This window comes from Dama dama, chromosome 20 (genome assembly GCF_033118175.1).
Source record: "Dama dama isolate Ldn47 chromosome 20, ASM3311817v1, whole genome shotgun sequence".
Taxonomy (NCBI): Eukaryota; Metazoa; Chordata; class Mammalia; order Artiodactyla; family Cervidae; genus Dama; species Dama dama.
Genome location: NC_083700.1, coordinates 115541555 through 115567468, shown reverse-complemented (window position 1 = coordinate 115567468; position 25914 = coordinate 115541555). Strand labels below are relative to the sequence as shown.

Sequence of the window (25914 nt, the reverse complement as noted above, 5' to 3'; positions counted from 1 at the left end):
ACTTTTCCTTCAGATTATTGGAGAATTTCTATTCCATTAATATCTGACCAGCTTTCCTGATTTATTCCAAAGTCCTAATTAATGCTTTTCTTTATTTCTTTCTTTCTTTTTTAAAAAAATGCTTTCTAAGAAGAGTAAGTTGTTGTCTTGTTGCTAAGTCATGTCCAACTCTTTGCAGCCCCATGGCCTGTTGCCTGGCAGGCTCCTCAGTCCACGGGGTTTTCCAGGCAAAAGTAATGGAGTGGATTGCCATTTCCTTCTCCAGGGGACCTTCCCAGACCAGGTATTGAACCTGCATCTCCTGCATCAGCCGGCAGATTCTTTACCACTGAGCCACCAGGGAAGCCTAAAAACAATAGATACTTTACTGTTTGTACATTTAAATTTTACATATCGATGATAATTGCACTCCTGTGTAAGAAAAAAAGAAGATTGCACTTTCTTTTTTCCATTCCAAATCTTGTTAAAGATTAGGAGTCCAATGCTTTGGGAAACCCATGGAATGGAGAACAAGTGAGAGACAGGGAGTGAAACAGCAGGAAGAGAAAAGACGGAAGAGGAGGAGCAGGAAGAGGGCGGGAAAAGAGGCTGGGGGCGGAACGACGCAATCACTTGAGGTTAAGAAACCATGTCATTTGTGGAGCAGAAAATTTGGGGATTTCGTTTTAAAAATTGCATTTAAAGATAAATATAGTCGAGTAGGATGGACATAGAATTAATTTTGGAGATCAGTGGGCAAAAGAGTTCAACAGAGACCGTGTCGTATATGTCAGATTGAGTAATCATGAGCCGCAGTCCGATAACTTAGCTGTCAGCCCCTTCAGGCAGTTTTCCTGGGAAGGGAGTGTAGGGAGATGGAGAGATGTGATCCGACAGACAGGCCACATTCCTCCTGACCCTACAGAGGACAGACCATCCTGTGTCCAGGGGGCCTTGGGAGTGACTGTGAGAGTGGATGATTCTACTAAAAGGAGACGTGTCAAAAAAATTTAAAAAATAAATAAATAAAAGGAGACGTGTTAAGGAGGCCACTGGGCTCCGAATCCAGGCTGTGTGTTGGGTCCACAGAGCATGAGGATGGAGCTCTGAATGGGCAGGTTAAGCCTGAGGGTCCAGGCTCCCAGGGAGTCTGGGACACAGAGCAAGGAGCTGTGCTCGCCACCAAGAAACTGCCCCCTCTCTCCCCACCCCTGCTCTCTGCAGCAGCACCAGCACCTCCATCCTTATTCCGAGATGTCTGCTGACAAGACCCCATTTCTTAGGGTCACAAGTAGTCAGGACACTGTCACCTGTCAGGATGGATGGCGAACTTTGGGTGTCAGGCATCCACGTTGACTCCCTGGGGCTCCCAGCTGCTGTCTGAGGGGAGAACCCAGGACAGGGAGCACTGGGAGCCTCTGGAGCAGGAGCAGGTGCTCCCTGCTGCCTTGCTGGGTGGCGGCATCAGTGAACAGAAGGGGGAGGAGGAACAGCCCCGCTGCAGGATTGAGGGGAAGCGTGGTCTTCCTAACTCCCCTAATTGGCTGTGGTGACCCAGGCTATCACCAAGGGAGGGGCCAGGCTGAGTTGCACCTGTCCACCCTGCCGCCACCCCCGCTTCTATGTGCTCCAGGGGAGATTGCTAAGCACACATTTACATTAGATTCATAGATGAAGTGAAGAGAGAGGCCTCAGACTGTTTCATACCTTCCCTGGAGTACGTTGAACCTGGAATATACGCGTTGTTTCAATACTCTGCTCATTACTCTGCCTGCTGTATTATCCAGACTTTGAGATTAGAATCTTGCCCCATCATGGGCCATTATTTTTCCAGTGGCATTATCCATCTCTGCATCTCAGACTTGCTTGTGTGGTCCAACATGTGCTTCCACAAAAGATTGAGTGAAATGGGTGAAAAAATGAATTGCATGAATGAAGAATGTATTCCTCAGACAAAACCCAGTGCCTCCCCTAAAACCCTCTTGCTATGTTCTCAGGACACTGTCTCTCTGGTCACCCTCCTTCACGTGGCTGTGTGTTTCTGCCCCAGTCTCCACAGGGCAGCCTGTACGTCCTTGTTTCTCAGACTGTAGATGAGTGGGTTGAGCATTGGGATGACCAGGGTGTAGAAGACAGAGACCACCTTGCCCTGCTCCATGGACTCCACAGCTCCCGGCTGGGCATACATGACAAAGACAGTCCCATAAAAGAGGGACACGGCTGTCATGTGGGAGCCACAGGTGGAGAAGAGCTTGTGTCTCCCTCCTCCTGAGCGCATCCTCAGGATGGTCCCTGTGATGTAGCCGTAGGAGGTGAGGACCATGAGTGTGGTGCCCACGATGATGAGGCCACAGATGGCAAACAAGACCAGCTCATTGATGGTAGTGTCAGCACAGGCAAGCTTGAGCAGAGGGGGCACATCACAGAAGAAGTGGTCGATGTGGTTGGAGCTGCAGAACGGGAGGCTGAATGTGAAGCTGGTTTGCAGGATGGAGTTGAGGCAGCCCCCGCAGTAGGAGCCCAGCACCAGGTGGGCACAGACCGAGGGGCGCATGGAGATGGGGTAGCGCAGGGGGCTGCAGATGGCCACAAAGCGGTCATAGGCCATCACTGCCAAGAGGAAAGCCTCAGTGGTAGCCAGTAAGGAGAAGAAGAACAGCTGTGTGGCACAGACCCCAAAGGTGACCTTGGAGGAGGACAGGAAGTTGGCCAGGGCTTTGGGGGCAATGACAGATGAGTAGCACAAGTCCACAAATGAGAGGTTCTTGAGGAAGAAGTACATTGGGGAGTGCAGATGGGCATCCAGGGTGATGAGCACGATCATGGTGAGGTTCCCCAGGATGGCCACCACGTACAGGGCCAGGAACAGGGTGAAGAGCAGGGCCTGGGTCTGTGGACCTCCCTCAAATCCCTCCAGCACAAACTCCTGCAGAGGCATCACTGAGAGGTTTCCATTTCTGTGGGGTGACATGGCCCTGTGCTGGGGGACACGGGGCAAAGAGCTGGTGGGAGGCAGGGAGAGGCAGCAGGTCAAGGCCACAAGGTCATACTCTCTTGGAGAACAGGATCCCTTCAGTGCCTCACTGCCCACTGACCAAGGGACCACCAGCTGCCCAGCTCTGCTTTCAGATGAGCTCAGATTGGCCTGAAATGGCAAACATTCCTCTGATTCACATCTTCATATACTTGCTTGGAGCCCTCCCTCCATGGGAAACTGAATGTTGCTGAGGATCTGAGGGGGCATCACAGGTGTCTTTCTGAGCTGAAAGCCTTTGGTGTAAAATAGCAATGCAGCCCTGTTTCATTCCTTTCAAGGAAATATTGCTTCACCTCAAGGATGCTCCTAAGCTGTTGCATTTACACATCTTGCTCAAGTATGTAATTTTGTGTTTTCTGCACCTTATTTGACTGATTCATTAATTTCAGAAGTATTATTAAGCACTTTCTGTTCCAGGACTGACCTAGTAACTGTTCCACTGCTACTTAAGCTGGCAGCAGAGCAGGGACCAGTCCTCACTAGGCTAATTCATGTGCTTTCTGTCTCTCTCCCCCATGGATGGATACTCAGCTCCAACTCAGCATCTTTTTTCTTTTTTTGAGCCTGGACCAGTTCTCTGCATTGTTGAGGACCTCAGGGTGCTTCTTGCCAATGTCCAGATGTTGGACAATTCATAGAAAGGGGACAGCCCAACTAAGGCCTGAGAAGCAGTGGGACAGGGGCTGTGACACATTCAGGACCTGAGCATGTCCTCCCCGTCCTTACTTCCATGCCCCTGGCTCCTCTACACACCCTGTGTAGTGATTGTTTGGAGCCATGGGAGCCTCCAACATGGTCACATCTGCTCAGTGTCTGGGTCCTCCTGCTGGGTGCTGCTTCCTGTCCCTGTCACAGCCCAGACCTCCATTATCTGTCCTGAGCAGGGCTGACCACCACCATCCCATGGGACATGGGCACCTGCTGTGTGATGGCCAGAGGAATGGTCAGAGGAGATTGAGTCTAAAGAGGTAGGAGTGGGGAAGGAAGGTGGGCACAGGGCAACTGTGCCTCCCAGGGAAGGGAAGAGGATCAGTGAGAGAGTGGAGGCTGATTTCAGAGATTCCACATTTTCTAGGGATCAGAGCTGTAGCATCGTGGATCTGGCTTTCTTTGCAGGGAGAGAGCTCCATGCAGGTGGGGATATGCAGGCAGAGGTTGGATGGTCAGTGACGGGGGAAGAAGGGATGATCCTCACATTCCCTCTCGTCCTGAAGTTCTCTTGGAAGGTGGTCTGTGAGAGCCATGGCATTCTAACAATAGAGGGTGTGGTGAAAGAGTGCGTGGTCCAGCGTTCCTCTCCTGGGCTACTTGACCCCACCCTCACATGGCAGCAGAGGGGATGCTGGTAGACCCCCTCAAATTCAGGGTTGGACCTGGTGCTCAGGATGGAGTTGAGGGTCTGCCCCACACACCTTAGCCACGCACCTGACCAGGTCCTGGGCCCACACACTCACACCTGGGGGGGCATGTCCTTGCCCTCCACTCTGCCCACCCACGTGCTCACCCACATAATGATGTCAAACGTGACCAGAGGGACCATCTCCCACCCACCACCCTGTTGGGCCACTTTGCTTCTGTGTCCACTGGGGTTTCTGGCTTCATATTTGAGACCGTTTCCCAGAACCATGTGTTCACCTCATGGGCCCTTGGGTCATCACAACAGTGACCCTAGGATGCCTGGGGGAGTACATGAGAAGCAATTGGCATTTTCATCTGGGAAGCCAAGCTCCCGGGTTTATTTTTGAAAAAACAAACTCACATTCCTTTGGCTTTTGAGATGACCCAAGTGGGGCTGTGGTGGTGGGTTTAGTAAACCTGCCTTTGAGTTGAGCCTGAGAAGTACTTTCCCAGGCAAAGCAGAAGAATCCATGCCATCTATGAGTGTCTATTTGTAGTGGCTGTGTCCTGAGCCCTTTCCTTCTGAACTCTTGTTACTCGTGTGGTCTAAGCTCTTGCAGCATCAGCTTGGGAAGCCAAGAGCTCATCAGAAATGCAGAAGCTTGGACACCAAAGTAAAATCTACATTTACTATAGAACCCCTGATTATTTCTCCTCTCATTAAGCTCAGACCTGCTGCCCTAACTGACCCTGCCCAGGGCAGTGGGGCGTGGGGGACCATGTTGCCCAGAACCCAGGCTCCCAGGACTCACCTGTCAGTGATGCTGGCCACGCCCTGCTGAGTGATGACCGGGAGGGGCACGGCTCACCCAGGACCCTGTGCTCCCGGGGCGGACAGGACTCCTGACCCAGGACTGTGCTGGTGATAATGATGTGGTGTTGAGGGCCCCCTCCCTCGTCCACCTCTGCCCTCCTGTGCAGGGAAGTGAGAGTGGGGAGGGGGCAGAGGAGGGCGGCAGGCTCTGGCTGCAGGAACTCCTGGGTCTTGATGGAAGCAGAGGAGGGCACGGACTCAGTTCACCTGCCCTTCCACACTCTCCATCAGCTGGGAAGCATGTCAAGCTGCCTGCACCTTGGGGACACTCTACTGGGAAGATCTCTCCACTGGCACAGCAGGTCTTGGGGCCTCGAACGGCCAATTAGGTTAAGTTGTTTGTGCTCTGGTCTCTAAAGTGCCCTGGGACTTCTGCTTCTACTGTATTCCCTGTGGCCACCCTTTTTCTGACCCCTCTCACTGCAGGGCTGGGAACCAAACCCAGAAATTCCTTTGAACCCCAGAGCAATAAAGAGGAGGTAAGCACTGAGTCTGACAGCAGACCCCATGGCCTTCCCTCAGGGGCAAGAGGTGTGAATCCCTGGGCCCAGAGCCCCTCCTCCTAACCAAGCCCTCCTGCTACATTCCCACCATGTTGGTTGAGAAAAAGTGACCTGGTGTGAGAGAGTCCTGCCTTGAGGAACTGGGTCCCTCCCTTCTATGATGGTTCTCTCCCTCAAGCCCCATGATCTTGTGCAAATCACTCTGTCCTTATCATATGTATCAGTTAATTTAAGAGCATCCTTTTTTACATTTTTAAATTTAAAATTATCTATTTAAAAAATTCAAAATTAACATCTGCTTGCAGAAATCCAAGCAATGAAGACATGGCAAAGGAAAAAGAGAAACTTTAACCCACATAAAACCTCAGTCCTATTTAGAACAAGGTGGATTCCCTATAGATGTGTGCATGCTGGTGGGTTTTATTTTATTGGTTTTAACTTTTCTAAAATATGGATCATGACATTCATTAATTCTACAAGGTGATCTTTTCACTAACTCCATGAATATCTAAGTCAGTTTTTTGCGTTTAATGGGTATATTAACTAAATTTATTTATCCATCATATTAGTGGACCATGAGACTATTTTTTCTATTATAAACAATATGGCAAAGAATGCTCACTCTGTTCTCCTGGTCATGTTGCTGGGGACTGGCAGCTGATCTTTATGCCAATTCTCTATTGCTCTCCAAGACCTGGTACAATTTCCGCCTCTGGCATCATCACATGAAAAATGCACATGGGTCTCCCCTCACTAGTACTTAACATCTTTCATTTTCTTAATATTTGTGCATCTCACATGGTGTGATGACTAGTTGCACCAATTTGATTGGGTCAGGGGATGTCCATATATTTGGCCAAATGTGATTCTAGGTATTTGGGTGAGGGTGTTTTTGGATGGGTTTTAAATTGGTACACAGGGCAAAGCAGATTGCACTCCCTAATGTAGGGGGGCCTCGTCCAATCAGTTGAAAGCTTGAATAGCAGAAGACCTTGACCCACCTCTAAATAAGAAGGAATTCTGTCTGCCTGACTGCCTTTTAAGCTGGGACATTAGGGTTTTCCTGTTCTGGTACTCGAAACTAAAAACAGCAGCTTTTCCTGAATCTTGAGCCTGCCAGCTACAGATCTGGGGGCCTGTTGGCATCCATAATAGTATGGGGGTGATTCTTTATAGTGACTCTCTTTCTATATATATCTGTGTTGTTGTTTAGTTGTTGGTCGTATCTGACTCTTTGTGACCCCATGGACTGTAGCCTGCCAGGCTCTTCTGTCCATGGGATTTCCCAGGCAAGACTACTGCAGTGGGTTGCCGTTTCTTTCTCCAGGGTATCATCCTGACCCAGGGATTGAACCCATGTCTCCTGCATCGGCTGGTGGGTTCTTTACCACTGAGCCACCAGGGAAGCCCTATATATGTCTGTACATGTCCTATAGGCTCTGGGCCTCTGGGACACCCTGACTGATCCACTAAAACTAGTATCTATTTTAATGAGCACAACTGTTAGTGTGGACAAACATCTTTCCATACAGCTGTTGGCTGTTCGTATTTCTAATTCTGTTATTTGCTCCTTTACAAGCACATTACACTAACGCAGTCCTGCCTGGGAGCTGTGATCCAAGTTAGACAAGCAGGGGAGGCTGAGCCTGGACTTACGCCCTTCTTTGCAGACCACAGCCCCAGGAACACTGGCCTGATAGCCCATATCACTGGGCTTACTGACTCACATACTTGCTGTCCCAATGTGAGCTCTTCCCACTTACTTCAGTCTTTGGCCTTAAAAATCCTTCCTAACCTCATCCTAGACCAAACTCTTGTCCCCTTCCCTGCTGGGAGGAAAACTTCCCACACAACAGTCAGTCTTTGCTCTCTCAGTCTCTACTTTTTGTTTTACAAAAATTTTTCATTTTTTTCATGGATTCTGAGCTCTTTACATATTCAGTTCAGTTTCAGTTCAGTCACTCAGCCATGTCCGACTCTTTGTGACCCCATAGACTACAGCACACTAGGCTTCCCTGTCCATCACCAACTCCCGGAGTTTACTCAAACTCATGTCCATTGAATCAGTGATGCCAGCCAACCATCTTACAGACTCTGAATATCTTACATTTGTTCAGTGTGCTGCTGGCTTTTGAGTGGTCTCCTTGGCTCTCGTATGACTTTCTCCAGGGATACTCCCATCTCCCCTCAGCCTCTTCCTGAGGAAATTGGAGTTTCCTGTGATTCATGGGGTCGCAAAGAGTCGGACACAGCTGAGCGACTGAACTGAACTGAAGGGTCCACTACCCTCTTGACTACACATCAAACTCACAAGTACACCCTCAATGAAGACTCCTTCTTCATGTTCTTCTCATAAACTTGGAGTTTTTACTTTTCTCAACAATCACATTGTTAATACATCCAGAATCTATATTGGTGTGTTCTGTGAAGCTGATACTAATTTTTTCCCAAGCAGAAAAACTTTACTGAATACTTTGACCTTTCCATAGCTACTGAAATTGTTGTGATTTCACTGTTATTTCTTCAAAATATATAAAACTGTCTCTGTTCTCCACATTCTCACTGACAACTGATGTTACAAAATTTATGATTTTTTTAATTTGATAGGTAAAAAATCATTATTTTGATTCGCATTTTAAGATTTTAAGTGAAGTTAAATAAACACCATCATATGTGTTGGTCATCTGTGTTTCTTATTAATACAACTGAAAGGGAAAATTTTAAAAAACAATATTATATCTTAAGTAGCATTATTATTTAATTCATATTAATAAGAAAATCCTGCATTTAAAAAAATCTATTTAAATATAATTGATTTATAATGCCGTGTTAGGTTCAGGTTACAGTAAAGAGATTTATATATATATATATATATATATATATATACATACATATTCTTTTTTACATTTTCTTCCATTATAGGTTATTACAAGGTATTGCCAGGAGAAATATCAATAATCTCAGATATGCAGATGACACCACTTTTATGGTAGAAAGTTAAGAGGAACTAAAGAGTCTCTTGATGAAAGTGAAAGAGGAGAGTGAAAAGCTGACTTAAAGCTCAACATTCAGAAAACTAAGATCATGACATCTGGTCCCATCACTTCATGGCAAATAGATGGGGAAACAATGGAAACAGTGAGATACTTTATTTTGGGGGGCTCCAAGATCACTGCCGATGTGATTGCAGCCATGAAATTAAAAGACACTTGCTCCTTGGAAGAAAAGCTATGACCAACCTAGACAGCTTATTAAAAAGCAGAGACATTACTTTGCTGACAAAGGTTCATCTAGTTAAAGCTATGGTTTTTCCAGTAGTCATGTGTGGAGTTGGACTATAAAGAAAACTGAGCGCAGAATTGATGCTTTTGAACTGTGGTGTTGGAGAAGACTCTTGAGAGTCCCTTGGACAGCAAGGAGATCAGTCCTGGGTGTTCATTGAAAGGACTGATGCTGAAGCTGAAACTTCAATACTTTGGCCACTTGATGCAAAGAGCTGATTCATTTGAAAAGACCCTGATGCTGGGAAAGATTGAGGGCAAGAGGAGAAGGGGATGACATAGGATGAGATGGTTGGATGACATCACCGACTCAATGGACATGAGTTTGAGTAAACTCCGGGAGTTGGTGATGGACAGGGAGGCCTGGCGTGTTGCAGTCCTTGGGTTCACAATGAGTTGGATACACCTGAGATACTAAAGTGAACTGAACAGGGTATTAAGTATAGTTCTCTGTGCCATACAGTAGGTCCTTGTTGATTACTTATTTTATATATAGTAGCGTATATATTTTAATCCCAAACTTACTTATCTTTCTTCCCCACTCTCTTTTGGTAACCATAAGTTTGTTTTCTATGTCTGTGAGTCTATTTCTGTTTTTTAAATAAGTTCATTAGTATCCACTTTTTAGATTCCACATATAAGTGATATCATAAAATATTTGTCTTTCTCTATCTGCCTTACTCCACTCACTATGACCATCTCTAGGTCCATCCAAGTTGCTGCAATGACATTATTTCACTCTTTTTTATGGAGTGTTAGTCCCTCAGTTGTGTCCAACTCTTCGTTACCCCATGGACTGTATAACCCGCCAGGCTCCTCTGTCCATGGAACTCTACAGGCAAGAATATTGGAGTGGGTTGCCATTCCCTTCTGCAAGGGACCTTTCAGATCCAGGGATCAAAACTGGGTCTCTCGCATTGCAGGCAAATTCTTCGCCAGCTGAGTAACATTCCACTGTATATATGTACCGCATCTTCTTTTTCCATTCATCTGTCAATGGATGCTTCCTAGCTATTGTGAATAGTTGCTGCTATGAACATTATGGGGCATGCATCGTTTCAAATTATATTTTTCTCTGATATGTGCCCAGAAGTGGAATTGTAGGGTCATAAGTTTATAATGAGGAAAATTTTACTACATTTTTTGTTGATCATTAAGTTTTTCATCATAATAGCTTTTCTTAGTGTCCCACCATGATTTATTTCATAAGCTCTCTCTTTTTCTTTTTTTCTCTATGGATTGCCTTTCTTTGCAGAGTAAACACCTAAAAGGAGATGAAGGTGAGTGAATGTCATATCAAGGCTGTAACTGCTTCCCTCTCCAGCCAACTATTGCTGGTTTGTGTTAGTAGATCTTCCGACTTTCAAATGAAATGGAAGTTCAGATTTCATATGTGCTCTCCCATTATTTTTATTGTTGGAAACCAACATGAAATGGAATTTTAAAAGACATCTGCAACTCACCTATATAAAACAGAAAAATACCATGTACATACAGATGATCTTGCTAAGCATGTTTAGGGCTAAAAAAACACAAAATTAGAATATCAGCTTTCATAACATGGGAACTGAAACTGTTTACAAAACAAGAAGACTTTACAGAACCAAAAAAGAAATTTCTGGCATAAGAGAAAGTCTTGAGGCCTTCATTATAAGTATAGAGAAAAAAAGAAAAAAGGCATTAAAGAGAAGTTAATAAGTATAAAGGACAGATATGTAAAATTCAATATAAAATTAACTAACTTTGATAGAGAAAAACCAACAGTGGAAGAGAAAATAATTTCAAAAACAGAATAGGAGAGAGTCTTAGAGCATTAAAGAAGGAATCCCATTGGCAATGTGTTTTTTGGGAGGGAGGTGTTGCAGAGCAATGAACTCCAAGACACATCCTGACTAAGCATTGTGATGTAGATGAGGAAGGGGAGGAGGATGGGAAATTTTAAATACACAAGAAGAGCACATGGTGTAATGAGCCCCGATTACTCATGGCCCAGCTTTAACAGCCATCAACTCTTGGCCAGTCTTGTCCAGCCCTTGGCCTACTCCCATAGCGCCTGTATTATTTTGAAGTAAGTATTAGACAAGTAGGGTTTCATTTTTAAGTATTTTAGCATGCATCTCTAAAAGAAAAGAATATCCGCTATATATAAAGAAATAAAATTCTTTAATATCATCAAATATCAGCCACTGCTTGAACGTCTATCTCATAAATGTAATAAATGCTTCTAAATGGCATTTATTTTAGTTGGTATCGAAAAAGATGCCCGCTGTGATTGGCTCAATGTCTCTAAGTCCCACCTAAGAGGGCGGGCTTCCTCTCTGTGTCTCTGCCTCAGTTCCTCCCCCATCCTCCTTCTCCTCAACTTCTCCAGTCCCTCCCCCTTTCCCTCCTCCCCACTCTCCTTCTCATCCTCCTCCTCCCCTTCTCCCCCTCTCCCTCTCCCTTGACCTCTTCTTCATCCTCCTCCTCCTCTTTCTTTTTCTATGACTTCATCTAGACTAACTGTGGCACAGCCTGCCTTTCAGGTTCCCATTTCTACACAATTGCTCCCGTCAGTAAACCATTCAGCCTCAAGAGATTCATCTATCAGCCATGAATGGAAAGGTAAAGGCCTCAAAGTGTGTCTTGTTATGTAGAGTTGAGGGAGAGAATGTAGCCTGTTTCTATGACTCCTACCTATCCCACTTATATGACTGCTGTGTTGTGCCAGTCACCAGTCTTGCCCAACTCTGTGTGATCCCATGAATTGTCTCCTCTGTCCATGGAATTCTCCAGGCAAGAACACTGGAGTGGGTTGCCATTCCCTTCTCCAGGGCATCTTCCTGAGCCAGGGGTCAAACCCAGGTCTCCTGCATTACAAGCAGACTCTTTACCATCTGAGACACCAGGAAAGTCATGACTCTACTGACTATATTACCTTAGCTTCAAGATTAGGGTCTTCATCATCATGAACCATTAATTATCTGATGGCAAAGAAAATGAATTATCCATTTTGCCTCTCACAGTTGAAATGGGTGACCCATGATTTGCTTCCAGGAAGGGTTGAATGAAATGCTGGATGAAAGAATGAATTAGATGAATAAAGAATGAATTCCTTAAACCAAACCTAGTGTCTCCCCTCAAGTTCTCTTGCCCTCCCCTCAGGACACTGGGTCTCTCTGTCCACCCTGCTTCACGTGGCTGTGTGTTTCTGTCCCAGTCTCCACAGGGCTTCCTTCACGTCCTTGTTTCTCAGACTGTAGATGAGGGGGTTGAGCATTGGGATGACCAGGGTGTAGAAGACAGAGACCACCTTGCCCTGCTCCATGGACTCCACAGCTCCCGGCTGGGCATACATGACAAAAAGGGTCCCGTAAAAGAGGGACACGGCTGTCATGTGGGAGCCGCAGGTGGAGAAGAGCTTGTGTCTCCCTCCTCCTGAGCGCATCCTCAGGATGGTCACTGTGATGTAGCCATAGGAGGTGAGGACCACGAGTGTGGTGCCCACGATGATGAGGCCAGAGATGCCAAACATGACCAGCTTATTGAGGGTCGTGTCAGCACAGGCAAGCTTGAGCAGAGGCGGCACATCACAGTGGAAGTGGTTGATGCGGTTGGAGCTGCAGAACGGGAGGCTGAATGTTAAGGGGGTCTGCAGGATGGAGTTGAAGAAGCCCCCGCAGTAGGAGCCCAGCACCAGGCGGGCACAGACCGAGGGGCGCATGGAGATGGGGTAGCGCAGGGGGCTGCAGATGGCCACAAAGCGGTCATAGGCCATCACTGCCAAGAGGAATCCCTCAGTGGTGACCAGCAGGGAGAAGAAGAAGAACTGGGTGGCACATCCTGCAAAGGTGATGACCTTGGAGGAGGACAGGAAGTTGACCAGGGCCTTGGGGTAGATGACAGACGAGTAGCAAAAGTCCACAAAGGAGAGGTTCTTGAGGAAGAAGTACATTGGGGAGTGCAGACGGGCATCCAGGGTGATGACCACGATCATGGTGAGGTTCCCCAGGACTGTCACCACATACAGGGCCAAGAACAGAGCAAAGAGCAAGGCCTGGGTCTGTGGGCCACCCGCAAATCCATCCAGCATGAAATCCTGCAGAGGCATCACTGAGAGGTTTCCATTCCCATAGGGTGACATGGCCCTGAGCTGGGTGACATGGGGCAGAGAGCTGGTGGGAGGTAGGGAGAGGGAGCAGGTCAAGGCCACAAGGTCATACTCTCTTGCGGAACAGGATCCCTTCAGTGCCTCACTGCCCACTGAGCAAGGGACCACCAGCTGCCCAGTTCTGCTTCCAGATGAGCTCAGACTGACCTGGAAAGGAACATTTCCTCCAGTTCACTAGTTCAGAAGTATGCAAGTTCATTCCCTCTGTCAGAAACTCTGAGCTGCTGTCATTATGGGGTGGGGGCATGTCAGGAGCTTTACAGAGTTCAAGACCTTCAGTGTGAGGAGTGTTACAGCCCCTGTGCCTCCTCTCAATACGTGCTTTCCACCCCCAAAGGGATGCTCCTGAGTTGTGCCATTACCTCTCCTCCCACAACGATCTAATTGTGCACTTTCTTGCCTTGTTAACCCATTCGCAAATTTTGGAAATGTTTACTGAGTGCTTCCTGCCCACGTGGAAGGCCAAGCTGGAAGGAGAGCAGGAACTAGCAATGATTGGACGAATTTTTGTCATTTTGTCTTGCAGACCCTGAGCCCTATCTCAGCATCAGTGTCTGGAACCTGGACTACACTATCATTCTGTCCCCAGAGCACTGTGCATCCTTGAGGATCTCGGGGGACCTCTAGTGTTTGAAAAATCTAGTGTTGGACAAATTTGGGAAGGGAATAACCCAGCTCTACAGTCTGAGAAGCAGCAGGACAGGGGCTGTGACACATTCAGGAGATGAGGATGTCTTCTCCTGTCCTTACTTCCATGACCCAGGCTCTTCTGCAACACCCCGTGGGGTGACTGCTTGGCGCAGTGGGAGCCTCCAACACGGTCACATCTGCTCAGTGTCTGGGTCCTCCTGCTGAGTGCTGCTTCCTGTCCCTGTCACGGCCCAGACCTCCCTTCTCTGCCCTGGGCAGGGCTGACCACCACACTCTGATGGCACATGGAGACCCGCTCTGTGATGGCCAGAGGAATTATCAGGGGAGATGCAGCCTGAAGAGGGAGGAGTGGTGAAGGATGGAGAGCCTGGAGCTGGAGCGTCTCCCACAGTGTAGATGAGGATTAGTAAGAAAGTGTATTTCAGAGCGGAGCCCATGTGGTCTAGAGGTCAGATCTATAGCGTCACAAGCTGGCTTACTTTGGAAGGAGAGGGGATGTGCAAGCAGAAGCTGGGTGGTCAGTGGTTCCTCTGGAGAAGTGTTGACCCCCACGTTCTTTCTCAGGAACTTCCGTTGAAGTTTTCTTAGAAGGTGCCCTCAAAAATTCTATACTTTCCAACAAAGGAGTGGTTGATGACTATGGAGGTTGTCCAGCTTTCCTCTCCTGGGCTATTTGACCCCAACCCTTACATGACAGCAAAGCAGGACAGTCTGACCTGGATGCCCAGGCAGATCCCCCCCAAATTCAGGGCTGGAGCTGGTGTTCAGGGTGGAGTTGAGGGTCCGCCCTACACACATCGGCTGCACACCCTGGTACCCAGCCAGGTCCTATGCCCCTATGCTCACAACTGAGGTAGCCATGACCTAGCTGTCCACCTCTGCTCACCCAGGTCCTCGCAAAGATAATCCTGTCAAATGTTACCAGGGTGACCGTCTTCCCCAATCTCAGGTTGGCTGGCCTCGCTCTTATGCCCTTGGGGTTCCTAACTTTGTGTTTGTGACTGTTTTCCAGGACAATTTGTCCACATCAGGGGCTTTGGGTCATCACAACAGTGACCCCTAGGGTGCCTGAGGATCCCCAGAGGAGTGACTGGCTTTTCTTCTAGGAAGCCAAGCTACCAGTTTTCTTTATAAAAAACAAATTCACACATTCCTTTGGCTTGTTGAGATGACCCAGTGAGGCTACTTTAGTGGCTTTAGTAAACCTGTGTGAATTGAGCCTGAGAAATTCTTGCCTAGTAAAGCAAAAAATTCAGTTTTATCTGCAAGCCTCAATTTGTATTAACTATGGCTGAATCCTTCTTTGGAAAGCTGATCTCACATGTGGTCTGGGGACCTATAGCATCCAGCAGAGCCTGGAGCTTGTCAGTAAAGCAGAGCCTCAGGCACTGAATTAAACCCCACATTTATAAGAGACCCACTGATTACGTCTATTCTCTTTAAAGCTCAGACTGGCTGCCCTCGATGACCCTGTGCAGCACAGCAGGGGTGGAGGGGGGCTGTGTTGATTAGGGTCCGGGCTCCCAGGACTCACCTGTCGGTGATGCTGACCCCACCACTGAGTGATGACCGCAGTGCTCCTGTGATGTCAGGGGGGTCGTGGCTCACCCAGGACCCTGTGCTCCCGGGGAGGACAGGACTCCTGACCCAGGTCTGTGCTGGTGATAACGACGTGGAGCACCCTCCACCCTGTTCAGCTCTGGCCTCCTGTGCAGGGAAGTGAAGCGGGGAGGGGTTAGCGGAGGACTCCTGTGTGCCCAGTGAGGGTCTGTCCAGTGTCCATGATCTTGCGGTAGGAAGCTCCTGGGTCTTAGAACAAGTAAGGGCTGGGAGGATTCAGTTCACTTGCTCCTTTAGATCCGGTCCTGTGTTTGGGTAGTATGTCCTGCAACCTGCACTTCAGGGTCTCTTTGCTGGGGCAGAGGTATCTATCTGAGCTAGCTGGGAATAGAGGCCTCAAACGGCCAATTAGGTGAGACTTGGGCTCTGAGTGCCTTGGGACTCCCAACTCCCTAGGTGCCAGGAAGCTGCCCTCCAGTGGCCAATCTTGCTCTGATTCCCCTCAATTCAAGACAGAGGAGGCAAGGAGCCTGAAACCCCTCAGGAAGCACTGGGGGCCAACAGGAGAGAAGGAAGAGAACTTAGAGGGACCCAGGGGCCCTCCTTGGAGAGGCGTCCTCCGGGCAGCAGGTGGGACCTGTTGGCCCATGGCCCATCCCCCTCCTCTGCCCCACCCCCACTGGTTGTTTTGAGGAAAATCAATGAGTGAGGGATCTGTGTCCATGCTCCCACCACGGCACTTTCTATGCATCTGTTATCATTAGATGCACAGAAATATTGTCCTGTCTCCAGTGCAGCCTGACACTCAATGAAGACTTAAATATATATGCTGAATCAGCTTAAACATATACGCTAAATTTTGTAATCCTGGTGAGAAATCCAGAGTGAAATGAGAGTGTTAGTAGTCGAGTCATGTCTGACTCTTTGTGACCCCATGGACTGTAGCTCACCAGGCTTCTCTGTTCATGGGATTGCCCAGGCAAGAATACTAGGGTGGGTTGCCATTCCCTCCTCCCAGGGATCTTCCTGACCCAGGGATCAAACCTGAGTCTCCTGCATTGCAGGCAGATTCTTCACTGTCTGAAGGTGATATGTGATTATTAGAAAAATACAGAAAGTATGAAAGCAAAAAGCAGGAGACAGTCGCATTAGGAACATCCTATGAAAAACAAGGCTGGTGAGGCTCAGTAATTGTTTTGACAAAGTAGATGGCAGAAGAAAAAGTTGTTGTTGTTGTTTTATAAAGGAGCCTTTCATAATTGTTTTATCCAACTGATAGTGGGAAATTGTTCAATTTTTATACAACTAAAAAAGGACTTATAAAAGTAAAGACTGACAGAATTTAAATTAACACAAACATCCAAATAATTGGGACATTGGGATTGACACATATACACTATTGATACTATATATAAAATAGACAGTTAATGAGAGTCTAGTATATAGCTCAGGGGACTGGACTCAATATACTGTGGTGGCCTGAATGGGAAGGAAATCCAAAGGAGGGAATATATGTGTATATGTAGCTGGTTCACTTTGCTGTTCAGTAGAAATTAATGAAACATTGTAAAACAACTGTACTCCAATGAAATTAATTTAAAAATGAAATAAATACATCCAAATAATAGTGTATATTTTATCATTCATCTCCCAGTAATTGATAAAACAAGGGGAAAATTAGAGTAATGTTAGATTTAAAATATTAACTAATTGAACCTCCTCAGCACAAACAGTCAAAAACACTCAGCAACTGCAGAATATAAATTCCCTTGAGACACACAGAATATCACTGTAATAAGGGGAAAAGTGTCTCCTTCCAAAAAAAATAATGTCTACCCAGAAAACCAGAGTATGATCTTATTTCCAAACGAATTGGCTAGCATGAGGCCATGCTGGATGAGGTAGGCCCTAAGACCAATGCCTGGGGTCTTTATAGGAAGAGGAAATGATATGGAGACACAAAGACACAAGGACAAAGGGCATGTGAAGACTGGACGAGATTGTAAGGATGCAGCAACAGGGGAAGGAAGGCCAAACAATGCCAGGAGCCCCCAGGAAGAAGCAAGGAAGAATGTTTGTCGAGCGTTTTCAAGGGCAGCGGTCTCTGCTGACAACTTGATTTTGAACGTTGACCCAAGAGAGAGTAAACTCCTTTTGCTATAAGTCACCAAGTTTGTGTTAGTTAGCCATGGTGGCCCTGCTGACTGAAGCAGGAGGGTGGTGAGGAAGTTTGCTTTCACCTGGCAAAGTCAGCAATACGCTTTCACTGTTTTATCTTGTTCTCCAGCTCTATGTCAAAATGCAGTCTGCAGGATCTTCAGCATCTTTCCCAGTTCTTCCATATTCTAGTTCAGTTATTTCAGTTGTTTTAAACACGATAATGTATAGCAGTTTACTTGTGGAATCTTCTTAGTAGAGACAATTTAAGTTATTTCTGTTTTTATATTCCTTATTCAATAATGAATATTATGCAATGGACATTTTCCCCTCTTAAGTGGATATCTAGATGTGTATTCCTGAGTAGAAAGGCATGTTTTTTTTTCAAGCTCATTCATTTTCATCTTAATCTTACTTTATTAAGGTTCATTTCCTTCCATCTTTCTTCATTTTTGCCATTCAATCACTCTACTCAACTCTAAAACTTTCCATTTTAAGAAGTCTCGGTTCCATGGGAGAGAAGTGATCTATAAGCTGCTCCAGTGACCACAGTGTTGGGTAACTGTGGGCATGGGGGATTAATCAGTTCAGTCAGTTCAGTCCCTCAGTCGTGTCCGACTCTTTGCAACCCCGTGGACTGCAGCGTGCCAGGCCCCCCTGTCCATCACCAACTCCCAGAGTCTACTCAAACTCATGCCCATTGAGTAGGTGATGCCATCCAGTCATCTCATCCTCTGTCGTCCCCTTCTCCTCCTGCCTTCAATCTTTCCCAGCATCAGGGTCTTTTCCAATGAGTCAGCTCTTTGCATCAGACAGCCAAGGTATTGGCGTTTCAGCTTCAGCATCAGTCCTTCCAATGAATATTCAGGACTGATTTCCTTTAGGATTGACTGATTGGATCTCCTTGCAGTCCAAGGAACTCTCAAGAGTCTTCTCCAACACCACAGTTCAAAAGCATCAATTCTTAGGCACTCAGCTTTCTTCACAGTCCAACTCTCACATCCATACAGGACTACTGGAAAAACCATAACCTTGACTAGATGGACCTTTGTTGGCAAAGTAATGTCTCTGCTTTTCAATAAGCTGTCTAGGTTGGTCAAACCTTTTCTTCCAAGGAGCAAGCGTCTTTTAATTTCATGGCTACAGTTACCATCTGCAGTGATTTTTAGCCCTCAAAAATAAAGTCTGTCACTGTTTCCACTGTTTCCCCATCTATTTGCTATGAAGTAATGGGACTAGATGCCATGATCTTAGTTTTCTGAATGCTGAGTTTTAAGTCAACTTTTTCACTCTCCTCTTTCACTTTCATCAGGAGGCTCTTTAGCTCTTCTCCGCTTTCCGCCATAAGGGTGGTGTCATCTGCATATCTGAGGTTATTGATATTTCTCCCAGCAATCTTGATTCCAGCTTGTGCTTCATCCAGCCTGGCATTTTGCATGATGTATTCTGCATATATGTTAAATAAGCAGGGTGACAATGCACAGTCTTGATGTACTCCTTTCCTTATTTGGAACCAGGCTGTTGTTCCATGTCTAGTTCTAACTGTTTCTTCTTGACCTGAATACAGGTTTCTCAGGAGGCAGGTCAGGTGGTCTGGTACTCCCATTTCTTGAAGAATTTTCCACAGTTTGTTGTGATCCACACAGTCAAAGGCTTTGGCATGGCAATAAAGCAGAAGTAGATGTTTTTCTGGAACTCTCTTGCTTTTGCTATGATCCAACGGATGTTGGCAATTTGATCTCTGGTTCCTCTGCCTTTTCTAAATCCAGCTTGAACATCTGGAAGTTCACGTATTGTTGAAGTCTGGAGAAGGGAATGGCAAACCACTTCAGTGTTCTTGCTCTGAGAAGCCCATGAACAGAGGACTGATAATCCATAACAATTCCTCTCTGCTGTTGCAGGCTTTTCACCAAGTCTCTGTGGGTCTGGACTGCCTACATTCATAACTTCCTTGAGAACAGGAGGCTGAATTGTCCTTACTGTAAGTCATTCTGCTCCTTCAGCACTCTTCATGAGCAACTGCATCACATACTATTTACCCACTTATCTGCCTAATTATTTCTTGAAATGATTTTACCAATGAAACAAAATGAGCAGTGGGATTCTTTGTTCCCCTGTTTATCCTTATTTTCATAAGGTGCTAAATCTCTGCCCTTTTGTTTTCATTTGTGTTTCCTACTGCCAATGAATTCTCCTGTTTTCAAAGTACTTTTAGGCATTGGCATTTTCTTATATTTATACTAGATATTTGGCAACACTGCAGTTTCCACTGGAATAGCACTTAAAGGAAGTGATTTTTTTCAGGACATTTTCCTCCTGCTTCTTCTTTTCCTTAATTCCTTTGGATATCCTTTGACATGGTGCATTCTATGTTTAATCAATTTGTTCATTGTGTAGGAACTCTATCAAGGGTGAATAGCATCAATATATAAAATCATGAAAATCTTTAACTTTGGAGGACAACAATTTTGAGTGGGCAAAATTTATAGTGGCATTTAGGCAAATTTCATTCTCTTTAGCTGGATGATGCTAAATTCCATGAGTAAACATGACTTCATGATTTTTTCTGTAAATGTATATAATATAACGATAAATCATTTTTCCTATCCTAGACCCGAAAGGTGAATGCTGTGACTGGAGTTCTGGGCACCATCTCCAGTGCCAGTGTCCCCCATGCCCTTGGGATGATGGAGCAGGAGCCCAAGAGAGCTGCCCCGGATGGAACCAAGATTTTGCCTCAGACCCCTGACCTCTCTCCTGTGTGAGAGGCACTCAGCCAAAATTATTCCTACCGGCATCAAATTCACTTTGAGCAATAGTTTGGTCATGTATTTAAATTATCATTCTTGTTGTTATTTAAAACAGGGTCATGAATATTTGGTTTGGGTGAAGTATGAAAGAAAGGTTAAATATTTGGTTTCTCTTTGGAATCATCACCCATTAGGGCACAATTAAAATGTATCTATCAATCATATCTTTGGTACCAGTCATTGCTCAAGGTGTTTTATTCACATACATTATCTCAGGTGAGCCTGGCCATGTGAATATATTTTTAATTGCAGTATGTATGTGAGAGTGTGTGTGTGTGTTATAGTTGATGTATAATCCTATGTTAGTTTCTGATGTACAGCATAGTGATTTGACATTTACATATATTATGAAATGATCACTTGAACAAGTCTAGTAAACATCTGTCCCCACACAAAGTTTTTACAACACTTTTGACCACATCCCTTATGCTGCATATGACATCCCAGTGATTTATTTTTTGTATATTCCCTTCACCTATTTATCCCCTTTAGCATGCTCCCTTCTACAACCACTCATTTATTCTCTGTATCTGTGAGTCTATTTCTGTTCTGTTTGCTTATTTTTTTTTAGATTCAAAATGTAAGCGGAGTCACACGGTATTTTCTTTTCCTGTCTGACTTGTTTCACTTAGGTTCAGTTCAGCTCAGTTCAGTCACTTAGGTTGCTGCCCTCTAATTCCATCCACAAAGATGAACGTCCTCTGCTCTCCGATTCCTCTTGGCTTCAGTTCATGTGGGAGAAGCAGCTTCTCCCACTTGCTTCTCTCTTTATCAGTAGCATTTCAAAAACATTGAATTGATTCGTTAGACTTCTCCAATGGTGACTAAGATTTTTTTGTATTATTATGAATTCATATTGAACATATTTGATGTATTTGAATGTATTGTAATTACTATTCTTAATAACATCCAATTGTCCCATTTTTAGCCAGTGGGCAGCTCTTCAATTTGGTCCAAATCCAGACCTGACCTTCCAGCCTTTGATCATCTTTTTGTTCCTGGAATGGCACGCTTTTCTGACTTGGGCATTCCTCTAAGAATCCAGGTACCTGTTGGTGGGGTATGAGTCCTTTGAAGCCACTCTCTCATAGCTGATTGACCTGTTTAACTTGACTCACCAGCTGTTCCATCTCAGCTTCCTTATGGATCTTCCACTTGCTAGCTTCTGATTGTGACAGTGCCCAGGACTCAGGAATCTGAATTTTCCTCCTTGCTGTCACTGGCTGAATGACATCATCTAGCTTCACAGCCTTATCATCTTATTTTACAGTTCCACAATCTTTCCCAGTTCAGAATCTTTTCCAAAGAGTTGACTCTTTGCATGAGGTGGTCAGTTGGAGCTTCAGCTTCAGCATCAGTCCTTCCAGTGAATATTCAGGGTTGATTTCCTTTAGGATTGACTAGTTTGATCTCCTTGTTATCCAAGGGACTCTCAAGAGTCTTCTCCAGCACCACAGTTCAAAAGCATCAATTGCTCAGCACTTAGTCTTCTCTCTCAGATATGAGTCCAGCTCTCATATCTGTACATGACTATTGGAAAAACCATAGCTTTGACAATATACAACTTTGTTGGTAAAGTTAAGTCTCTGCTTTTTAATATGTTTTCTATGTTTGTCATAGCTTTTCCTCCAAGGAGCAAGTGTCTTTTAATTTTGTGGCTGCAGTCACTGTCTGCAGTGATTTTGGAGCCCAAGGAAATAAAATCTGCTGCCGTTCCCACCTTTTCCCCACCTATTGAAGTGATGGGACCAGATGCCATGATCTTAGTTTTTAAATGTTGAGTTTTAAGCCAGCTTTTTCACTCTCCTCTTTCACTCTCATCAAGAGGCTCTTTAGTTTCTCTTCACTTTCTGCCATTAGGGTGGTATCATCTGTATATCTGAAGTTTTTGGTATTTCTCCTGGTAATCTTGATTCCAGCTTGTGCTTCATCCAGCCCGGCATGTCACATGATGTACTCTACATGTAAGTTAAATAAACAGGGTGGCAATATACAGCTGTGACATACTCCTTTCCCAATTTGGAACCAGTCCATTGTTCCATGTCTGGTTCTAACTGTTGCTTCTTGACCTACATACAGGTTTCTCAGGAGACAGGAAAGGTGGTTTGGTATTCCCATCTCTTTAAGAATTTTCTGTAGGTTGTTGTAGCCTCTTTAATGTTCCTCAAGCATGTTGGCCACATTTCCTCTGGGGTCAAAATAAAACCTGCTTTTTTTTTTTTTTTGTCTTTCTGGGATACTCACTTGGCTAGTTCTTGACCTTCCCTGTGAGGATTACCTTAATGTCTGTGCTTTATAACTGTGTTCAAAACTGCAGTGATGATGAGAGGTAATCCCAGAAAAGCACAAGAAGTTGACAGAGCCTAGCACTGATTTTCTTAACTGATTTCTTGCATCTTGTAACATAAAATAACATGTCCTTGAGGTCTAAGCTGTTAGGTATTTTACCTGTAGCCAAATGTCTTCTGTTCACGTAGACCACATTTCTGCATGTGCTCAGATTCATTGCTAGGTTCTCTAGACTTGGGTCACTCTTTTAAAGATGACTAAGTTTCAATTTCTGAATGTAAATACTTTTTAATTTCTTTCTATATACACAAATATGTAATTTCTTTAAATGAATAAACATTTTTTATACACACCAGATTTTTAAGCTGTTTTTATGATTGTTGGCGGAGCTTTTCTGTAGTCATTTTTCCCTTTCCTTTAAAAAATTGGATCAGTTTTCTTCCTACCATCAGCCCATATGTGACCTTGAGTGCGTGCATGCTTAATAGCTAAGTCATGTCTGACTCTCTACAACCTCATGGACTATAGCCTGCCAGGTTCCTCTGTCCATGGGATCGCCTGGCAAGAATACTGGGATGGTTGTCATTTCCTCCTCCAGGGGATCTTCCCAATCCAGGGATCAAACCTGCATCTCCAGCATTGCAGGTAGTTTTGCAGTTTTCTTTTTTGTTTGTTTGTTTTACTGCTGAGCCACTTGGAAAACTCATATATGACTTTGTGTGAAAAGTGTGAAAGTGTTAGTCACTCAGTTGTGTCTGATTCTTTGCAGCCCCATCGGCTGTAGCCCTCCAGGCTCCTCTGTCTGAAGTTCTCCAGGAAAGAATCCTGGAGTGGGTACCATCCCTTCGCCAGGGGATCTGCCCAAACCAGGGATGGAACCCAGGTCTCCCATATTGCAGGCAGACTTCTTACCACCTGAGCCATCAGGAAAGCCATGTACGACGTGTGCGTGTGCGTGCGTGTGTGTGTGTGAGAGTTACTTGCTCAGCTGTGTCCAATTCTTTGTGAGCCCATGCACTGTAGCCCATCTGGCTCCTTTGTCCATGGAATTCTCCAGGCAAGAATACGGGAGTGGATTGCCATTCCTTTCTCCAGTATATGACCTTAGATAATCTATATTAACAATCCAGCATACATGATTCCATATAATGTCTGTACATGCTTACCCAATCTTTTTGAAAAAATTTTATTTATAAACTAAGCTATACAAATGTAAGTTATCCAAGAATATGGTTGTAATTTTGTCAGTCTGTTTAGCTTTTTACTTGTTATCAGGATGGAGTGACAATTTTTAAGAGTTTTACACATGGAACCAGGAATCAGAGGTGCCCTTTGGCTTTTTTTTTTAAATTCAGATATCTTATTATGGAGTTTTAAGAGTTCTTAATATACTCTAGGTATGTCTTTTATCAAATACGTGTTTTGCAAATATATTTTCATGTCTGTTTCTTTTACTGTTTCAATGTGTCTCTGTAAACTAAATATTCTTAACTTCTATAAAGTCCTAATTATCAAATGTTTCCATCTGTAGCTTATGTATCCTGTGTCCTATCAAAGAAATGCTTGCTTAACCCAAAGTTTTAAAGATGGTTTCCTGTATTTTCTTACACGTTTTAAATTTTTACACTTTAGACTTAGGAATCTTATCTATTTTGAGTTAATCATTATTAGGGTTGATGTTTGTCTTTTTGCATATGGATGTTCGATTGTTTCAGAATAGCTTGTTGAAAACACTATTTCTCCACTGAATTAGCCTGATAGTTATGTCAAAAAAAATTGACCTTATATGCATAAATTTAGTCTGTATTCTTGATTCTGTTCCAGTAAGCCCAAATTACACTGTTGTGATTTCTCTGGTTTTTATAGTAAATCCTGAAATCAAGTAGTTTAAATCCTTCAAAAATGTTATTCTATTAAAATTAATTTTACCTACTTTTTTAAGTACACAAAAATTCAAGAGAACAGAGTTTCAGGATATTAGTTCCTTGACCAAGGATCAAACCCATGCTTCCTCTCTGGCCACCCTCCTTCAGGATGCTGTGTGTTTCCATCCCAGTCTCCTCAGAGCATCCTTCACATCCTTGTTTCTCAGGCTGTAGATGAAGGGGTTGAGCATCGGGATGACCATGGTGTAGAAGACAGAGACCACCTTGCCCTGCTCCATGGACTGCACAGCTCCCGGCTGGGCATACATGACAAAGACAGTCCCAATAAGGACAGTCACTGCAGTCATGTGGGAGCCGCAGGTAGAGAAGATTTTGTGGCGCCCAGCTGCTGAGCGCATCCTCAGGATGGTCCCTGTGATGTAGCCATAGGAGATGAAGACCACAATTGTCACACCCACGATGATGACCCCACAGATGCCAAACAAGAGCAGCTCATTGAGGGCTGTGTCGCCACAGGCAAGCCGGAGCAGAGGGGGCACATCACAGAAGAAGTGGTCGATGCGGTTGGAGCTGCAGAACGGGAGGCTGAATGTGAAGCTGGTCTGCAGGATGGAGTTGAGGCAGCCCCCGCAGTAGGAGCCCAGCACCAGGCGGGCACAGACCGAGGGGCGCATGGAGATGGGGTAACGCAGGGGGCTGCAGACGGCCACAAAGCGGTCATAGGCCATCACGGCCAAGAGGAGACCCTGGGTGGTGCACATGAGGGAGAAGAAGAACAGTTGGGTGGTACAGCCAGCAAAAGTGATGACCTTGGAGGAGGACAGGATGTTGGCCAGGGTGTTGGGGGTGATAATAGATGTATAGCACAAATCTAGGAAGGAGAGGTTCTTGAGGAAGAAGTACATTGGGGAGTGCAGGTGGGCATCTAGGGTGATGAGCACGATCATGGTGAGATTCCCTTGGATGGCCATCATGTACAGGGCCAGGAACAGAGCAAAGAGCAGGGCCTGGGTCTGCGGACCTCCCTCAAATCCCTCCAGCACAAACTCCTGCAAAGTCATCACTGAAAAGGTTCTATTTCCATGGGGTGACATGACTTCAGTCCTCAGACCGTGAGAATTACACCTCCAGTGATGGTGAACTAGGTAAATCAAACTAAACTTCCTGCTGAAGACTATTAGAAAAGATCAACAGTAAAAATGAAATCTGATTGAAAGTTCAGGAGAGTTAGTTAATGACTTAGTGAAGAATTGCTAACAAAGTTCAAGATAAACACAGAGGACCAGGGATTCCAATGCTGACAGTACTTTGCCCTGGAGATACAAACCAGTTTTGAAAAGGAAGTCTGAGAAGCCCAGTGCCTAGGCAGTGACTTTTTGCTGTGTTGCTTGTTTTGTGG

General features: G+C 45.2%; 3 protein-coding genes across 3 annotated transcripts; all 3 read right to left on the bottom strand.

Annotated features, from left to right (window-relative positions):
- Positions 1-2002: 2002 nt before the first annotated feature.
- LOC133040419 (olfactory receptor 9S13-like) lies at positions 2003-2950 on the bottom strand. The gene has a single exon (XM_061120142.1). The coding sequence runs from the start codon at positions 2948-2950 to the stop codon at positions 2003-2005; it is 948 nt and encodes a 315-aa protein (XP_060976125.1).
- A 9234-nt stretch (positions 2951-12184) lies between these two features.
- LOC133040418 (olfactory receptor 9S13-like) lies at positions 12185-13135 on the bottom strand. The gene has a single exon (XM_061120141.1). It carries the CDS (start codon positions 13133-13135, stop codon positions 12185-12187), a length of 951 nt encoding a protein of 316 aa, XP_060976124.1.
- An 11523-nt stretch (positions 13136-24658) lies between these two features.
- Positions 24659-25609, bottom strand: LOC133040417 (olfactory receptor 9S13-like). Its single transcript, XM_061120140.1, has one exon. The coding sequence runs from the start codon at positions 25607-25609 to the stop codon at positions 24659-24661; it is 951 nt and encodes a 316-aa protein (XP_060976123.1).
- Positions 25610-25914: the final 305 nt, after the last annotated feature.